Here is a 1,811-nt window from a genome sequence, read left to right on the forward strand (position 1 = left end):
GGTCGCCCAGCCCCACGATGAGGACACAGTCTGCCTGGCGGATGCAGCGCAGGGTCCAGGGGGTCAAGGTGCCGTCGGTCTGGTAGAGGACGATGCGGTGAATGTCCTCCTGCTGCGCCAGCCAGCCCGACAGCCGGTACTCCTGGATGCTGCCCGGGTGGAGAGGTCAGCTGGGGGCACCAGGGGGGGCACCCGGGATGTCCTTCCCAACGGGAATTACCTGTCCAGGGCCGAGGAGCCGAGACGGGCACGGATGATGTCGCTGGTGAGGAGCAGCGTGGGACCTGGGAGAGGTGGGGACGTGGTCACTGGTGGGTCATGGGGCTGTGGTCACCACGAGGCCGTGGCCACCACCGTGACATGAGGCTGTGGTCATCATCACACCATGGGGCTGTGGTCAACATGTGGCTATGGCCACCACCACGTCATGGCACTGTGGTCACCACGAGGCCATGGTCACCACCCTGACATGAGGCTGTGGTCACCATCAAACCATGGAGCTATGGTCAACATGTGGCCGTGGTTACCACCACACTGTGATCACAAGACCATCACACCATGGAGCTATGGTCAACATGTGGCCGTGGTCACCACCACACTATGGTCACCACAAGACAGACCATGATCATCACCATCATGCCATGAGGCCGTGGTCAACATGAGGCCATGGTCACCACCACACTGTGGTCACCACAAGACCACGATCATCACCATCATACCATGAAGCTGTGGTCAACATGAGGCCATGGCCACCACCACACTGTGGTCACCACAAGACCATGACCATCACCAAACCACGGGGCTGTGGTCAACATGAGGCCATGGCCACCACCACACTGTGGCCACCACAAGACCATGACCATCACCAAATCACGGGACTGTGGTCACCATTCCCTGGTTGCCACCACGCCGAAGAACTGTGGCCACCCTCCCACCACGGGGCTGTGACAGTCACCACGCCAAGATGCCCACCCCTCCAGAAGACCGTGGCCACCTCCCTGGGGGTGCCACAGGACCGTGGCCACCCCTCCACGCCACGGCCACCCCGGGGCCACCACCCACCGATGGCGTTGAGCGCGTGCTTGAGCTCCAGCGTGAAGGCGGCCGTGGGGACCTCGTCACACACCGGCAGCACCGCCACCGTGGACAGGTTGCTGGTGGGGTTGGTGGGCTCCGAGCTGGAGGCCATGCCCAAGCCAGAACCTGGATGGACAGGGAGCACAGGGTGGTGGACACCTTCCCCACGCTGGCGATGGCCACCAGTGTCCCCAGACTCCTTTGGGACCTACTCGCGAAAGGCCCGCGGAGCTGCTGGAGGTTGCCCAAGATCTTCTGGCTCAGGAGGTGGATGAGGCGGGTGACAACCTGCAGGGACAAGGCCAGGGGTGGCCACCAGACCTTCATTAACACCCCGGACTGGTGTCCCACACGTCTTTTTGGGTGTCACCACCACCAACACCACCCTTGGGGACCTCAGGGAGGGACAAGCCTTTAGAACATCAACCCTTCTCTTCCAACGGCTCCCGCGTTCCTTAATTTAAGGTGGTTTTAACGAGGACACACACACAAGGGTGACATCCCCCAGCTGGGGGGGAATGTTGGGACACTCCCCTCCCATGGGAAGAAGCTGCAGCCCCAAGAAGGTCCCTGGGGGTACCTGGGGGTACCGACGCTTGATGTTGTTCAAGGTGCCCTCAGGCAGCTTGGCCAGCTCCGTGTCCCGCACCGCGTGCCCGGTGGTGGCCCGAGGCTGCCGGGTCAGGGCTTCCACCTGCAGGAGAAGGTCGTCGAGCCCAACGTGACTCCCCAAG

At 62.4% G+C, this 1,811-nt stretch overlaps 1 protein-coding gene across 1 annotated transcript in view; it reads right to left on the minus strand.

The window, feature by feature from the left end:
• Positions 1-1,811, minus strand: part of PNPLA6 (patatin-like phospholipase domain containing 6) — a gene marked incomplete at both ends in the record, with an annotated part of 28,062 nt that overhangs the window by 16,868 nt on the left and 9,383 nt on the right. The window contains 5 exon segments of the mRNA XM_009994598.1: positions 6-149; positions 221-284; positions 1,063-1,203; positions 1,290-1,365; positions 1,658-1,802. Coding sequence (XP_009992900.1) covers positions 6-149; positions 221-284; positions 1,063-1,203; positions 1,290-1,365; positions 1,658-1,802 — 570 coding nt within the window.

The sequence above is a fragment of the Chaetura pelagica genome, unplaced genomic scaffold (genome assembly GCF_000747805.2).
Source record: "Chaetura pelagica isolate M959 unplaced genomic scaffold, ChaPel_1.0 scaffold443, whole genome shotgun sequence".
Classification (NCBI taxonomy): domain Eukaryota; kingdom Metazoa; phylum Chordata; class Aves; order Apodiformes; family Apodidae; genus Chaetura; species Chaetura pelagica.